Below are 5007 nucleotides of genomic sequence, written 5' to 3'. Positions count from 1 at the left end.
AAGTATGTGTATATTGTTTTCAGAGTTAATGACAATACTATGAACTAATATTTTGCACTAAAAGGTTCGATAGATGCGGTCAACAATCGTCTTGATAAGCTGGCAAACTATCACGACGTGACCAAAACAGAAAGATGGGAGATGAGATTCTTTGACTTCTTGCTTGGTCTTTGCGAGACAAACGCGTTCAGACATTTGCTGATGACAGAAAGGTGATAAGTCATAGCACTTCTAAAAAAATCTTGACTTTCACTTTCTTGAGGCACTTTCAAAAGCTAACGCAAGGTCCTGAGACTGTTCTTGAACAAACAAGGGCACTTGGAGGTGATGCCAATCACGTTCTTACTTCGTCGAGAGGAATATTTGGAAGAGAAAGAAACAGAGCGGCCTGTGGGGCCTACATGGAGAAAGGAAATACATGGTACAAGGGTTGAGTAACAATTGGTCAGGCACAGGCACAAGTGCCATATAAAAGAAGAACTCTAAGAAGTTATGTATGATCAAAGGATGATATTTTATAAATAGCAAAAACCCTGTTTTTCTTATATACACAGGAAAACGTCATGAATACCTCTCTTTGTGATTGGCTGATTTGAGCTTATATTCGCCTGAGAGTTAAGCGAGAAACGAAGGAGTGATTTGACTCGCACAAGCAAGAATGATGCAAAGGTATACATACAAAATATCATCTTTTAAAGTAAATACTAAAGTAACTTGAAGTTTGGAGATAAAATAAGCATTATCAATTTTGAAAGAATCCTTAGTAATTATAACCCTGTTCTTCTACCTAATTGTTGGCGCGGTTCTTTTGATTGTATTCAATTAGTTACAGTTGCATATAATAGATTTGTATCTGTATACTTTGAGACAACAGGCAATACGCCGTACCTGCCACTTTGACCTGAGTCACATGAGACCTTTGAACCAATTATGTTACTTTGACGGATCGACATTCAATGTTGGTTCCTGACAGGTTGAAAGAGATACAGAAAGTTAATTTGGCCCAAAGCTGTCACCATTATATGAACAAACTTGTATAAAAAAAGGCATAAAATACAATATTATTTAATACAAATAAACAAAGCCTTCTATTCTGGTGTTTCCATAGCATTTTCGTGTGCATGTAAGAAAAAAACTACGTACGTAACATTAATTTTAGGTGAACACTACGCGCACGAGGAAATCCACGAGAAAGCTAATGCTACGGACACTTCCTTGGGACACTACCTACGATGTCACTATACAAATTCACGCTATCAAAGCATCAACCTAGCCTAAAGTTGTCCAGCGGGATATCCTTTGATATAAAATTACTTTTGAATGACCTTAGTTCTTTGTTGATCAAACTGACAGCTAAAAAAATTAAAATACAGCAATAACCACATTTTATCTCTTTCTTTTTGAAACTTTATAAAAGTCATATTCTATACCAAGGAACATGGAAAGACGTCTGTTCTCTGAACAAGTTTAGCTTGACGCTGCACATTCAGAAGGTTTGTTGACGACATCACAGGTAGCGTTTGTAACATTAACCCTCGCGGATTTCCTCGTGTGCGCAGTGTGTACCTTTATTCACTTACTTGTGTTGCCGAGCATCAAGTCCACAAACTGACATTATCTCTTGCCGCCCTTATACAATGTTTGCCCTTGCAGATTATGATAATGGTCATCCTATTATAGTGGAATTGCAACGCATTGTCGACAAAGATTTTATTGCACGCGCGATACGCTATTGTCTGACGTGTACAGCTCCTTCAAAACCCTTCAAGTCATGCTTACCATATGCATTGAAAAAGCATTGCCAACATCATATAGCAGTAATTTCAAGATAAATGACGAAAAGCCCTTTCTGTCAAAAATTAATTGCGAGCATCTGGCGAAGGAGTGTTACTTTATATCGAGTGATATCATTTCGCCTTTCATTGAAAATGAAGAAACAAACTTGGATCCACTTGTTGCATTTGGCCATTTCTTTATTTCACAGCAGAGGCGTCTGATCAACGTGGAGAGATAGAGAGATCCAACAGTACAAGCGATGTGCAGATATGCGTGTGATATCGTTGAAGGCATTACTTATGGAAAAAGAAACCACAATTGCGGCCCTACAGACAATATGTGGTGCGAACAGCGATCAATACTCAAATTCATGCACAACTTCAGCAAGTCCCACCAAACATAACAAAAGCTCTAAAGTATGTAGAGAACGGCGTTGAATACTGCTCTTGTTTAAAGTGAAAGTATGATAACATGGCTGAAGCAGATGACGAGTGCCCACCTTCACCAATGAAAGAGTCTACCGAACTGCTTTCCATAAACCACAAGCTTAATGGAAGCAGTTCAAGCAACAGCAATGCTCTGCTTGTGGAGTTTGTTGATAAGTTTAAAGAAGAAAATCCTGGAAAGTTTCAATGACAGAGATGCTGGGAAGAAGGAGTGAAAACGGGAAAAACTGTCTCCTATGGTAGTGGGAACAGTCTGAAGCGAATGTACTACAAGCTTAAGAAAAGTGCACCTTTAACAAAATAATAAACAACATTTGCTTTCTTATCAATCTTTTTTTTTTTTTTTTTATAAATATATTATCATATTTGATATCTTCAGTAAATGACAAGAGCGAAATCACACAAATCCTTAAAATTAAAAGCCAAAAGCCAACACTACGTCAAAAAATAGGTTAATGCTACTGGTGCTTCTTCTTCTCCTATTCATGTAAGGCTGTCCAATGAAATAATGCAAATACGAATTTATCATAATTATATTTGAGGTAGGTGATCTTTGTTGATCAAACTGACAACATAAAATTAAAATAAAAAAAACCCTCTTTTTATCTCTTTCTTCTTCAAAAGAAGCAAGACTGTATGGTAACCTTATAAAGTCGTATTTAGCGTGGCGCTATACATTAAAAAGCTTTGGTGACGACATCGCAGGTAGTGGATAGTGGTAACGCCAGTAGAATTAATCTAACTTCTAGTGTATGAGAAGAACGAAATCCTTTTTGGATCCCTCAGTGTAATCACCACTATCAAGAACTTCGCAGAAAGGCATTTTGACGAATATAGCAACTTGAACAACAAACAGCAGCATATTGTTGGGTAATATCGTGTGCCAAGCGCCAGCCTTGGTTACTGGTAGCCTGATAATATATCCCAGCTATGACAGCTCAATTATATGTGGACCTCTATTGCAAAATCAGAATTTGAACACACCTTGTTTATTTTTGCAAAAAAAAAACAGGATCGAGAAGCTTGGAGAGAATACCAGTCAAGTGAACAAATCTAGTTTATGTCGACAGTTGAATTCTGCATTCACTCACAAATCCACTTTCCTTTGCTATCGCTCCAGCCTATTTGAAAATAACTTACGGCAGCCAGCCACTTTATTTAATTTATACATGCTTCCAAACAATGAATATGGGAGTTCATCAGCCAATTCATGCCGAGAAATTTCATTGTTTTTTCATTTGTTTTCGAGTGCTGTAACGGATTGAAAAAGATTAAAGATATCAATCAATACTTTGCTATGGAGCCAACTGATAAGAAATTGAATGAAATCATTAAAAATATCAAGGAGTTGATTAAAGGCAGTGAAAATACGGATACTCTTCAAGCATTGTCGGAACAAAAAGGAGTGAGCTCTTTGGCACCGCTTTTCGTAGCCAACAAGAAATTAGCCGATGCAACCTTCAACTATGTACAAACATTGTTTAATTACTAGTTTTATTTATATATATCCCCTTTATATTGCTATTACACTAACCACACAATTCTACCTAAGGTGGGCACGATATACAATTTAAAGCACCTGTATTTACAAAGAATAAGATGATGCGTATACTGTTGGAAATTGTACTTTTATCTTTTACGAAAGACTGATTCGTATAGTACAACAGATTTGTAAACAGTCTTTTTTTTTTTTTAAAAAAAAAAAAAAAAAACACTGCTTAACAGAAGAAAAAATCGGGAATGCAGGGACGCAACATATTCAAAAATATGTCAAACATAACAAAGTTGGATGCCTTTGACCTTGACGAACTTTGTTGGCAACAAGAGCGATCTCTAGATAATGTATAGATGCGAAAATTGAGCTGTTATCAAAACGAGCTTTGACCAATAAAAAAGCGAACATTGGACTTTCAGGAAACGAATTTTGGTCGGAAACCAAGGCGAATCTAGTTTGCTGGAAAGCGAACTTTGGGAATGGAGCTACGGTGTTAGAGAAAAATGTGCTTTATCGTTGATAATAAACTGAATTAGAATGTATTAAAAGAGGACCAAGGGAGATTAGCCAGTTCTTAATCTTCATGCTTATATAAAAATACCCCATACCCATATTTTATAAGTGCCATACAATTAATGATAAAGGTTCAAGTGCACTGTTGTTTCTAGACATTCTTTTTCTTTTGGTAGTAGTATTTTTAGCCCTCTTGAAACTTTACTTGTATTATGGTTCTTTTTAATTTGTGTTTTTGTTCTTGACAGGTGCAAAAAGGCATTTTTTTTTCCTCTCACCTTCAAAGAGGTAAAGATAATAATAATAACTCCAGATAATAGCAAAAAAAAAAAGAAGGCAAAGATTTTTTATGTGTATAATCTAATGGAGTACAACTTTTTATTTTATGCATTGTTCTTTCCAGGCTTCTAATTTCTTGATTTCTGCTTCTTCAAATTGCTTCTTCTTTGCAAAACTGATTAGGGTATTGAATGTTTTTTCTTCTATCAAAGGTTTATCGGATATCTCATCTCCAGGAGCGCGCATGTCCTCCTTCATCAGGCTAAGCGCACGATCCCATCCTACTCTTCCAGGTATACGGCAAAGGCACTCGATATAAGAATTGTAATTGTTTGTATTCAGTTCGAATCCTGTACGCTTGAGCCAGTTCCAAATGGAAGGTGCACGGTGCATGTATCCATTATGTCCGCAGCTGTCCAACACGATGGATACCGATGCTTGATCAACTGCCACATTTGGGGGTGCAGAAGACACGAGTTGTTGCCAGATGTCCAATAC

At 36.7% G+C, this 5007-nt stretch overlaps 1 protein-coding gene across 1 annotated transcript; it reads right to left on the bottom strand.

Annotated features, from left to right (window-relative positions):
* Positions 1-4608: 4608 nt before the first annotated feature.
* RHIMIDRAFT_242917 (uncharacterized protein) lies at positions 4609-4953 on the bottom strand (the record flags this gene model as incomplete). The annotated part of the gene is made up of 1 exon (XM_023609867.1): positions 4609-4953. A coding segment is annotated over one exon (345 nt), but the record flags the coding sequence as incomplete, so codon positions are not given.
* Between the last annotated feature and the right edge of the window lie 54 nt (positions 4954-5007).

The sequence above is a fragment of the Rhizopus microsporus genome (genome assembly GCF_002708625.1).
Source record: "Rhizopus microsporus ATCC 52813 unplaced genomic scaffold scaffold_60, whole genome shotgun sequence".
In the NCBI taxonomy this organism is placed as follows: Eukaryota; Fungi; Mucoromycota; class Mucoromycetes; order Mucorales; family Rhizopodaceae; genus Rhizopus; species Rhizopus microsporus.
This window is presented reverse-complemented; position numbering and strand designations above follow the sequence as displayed.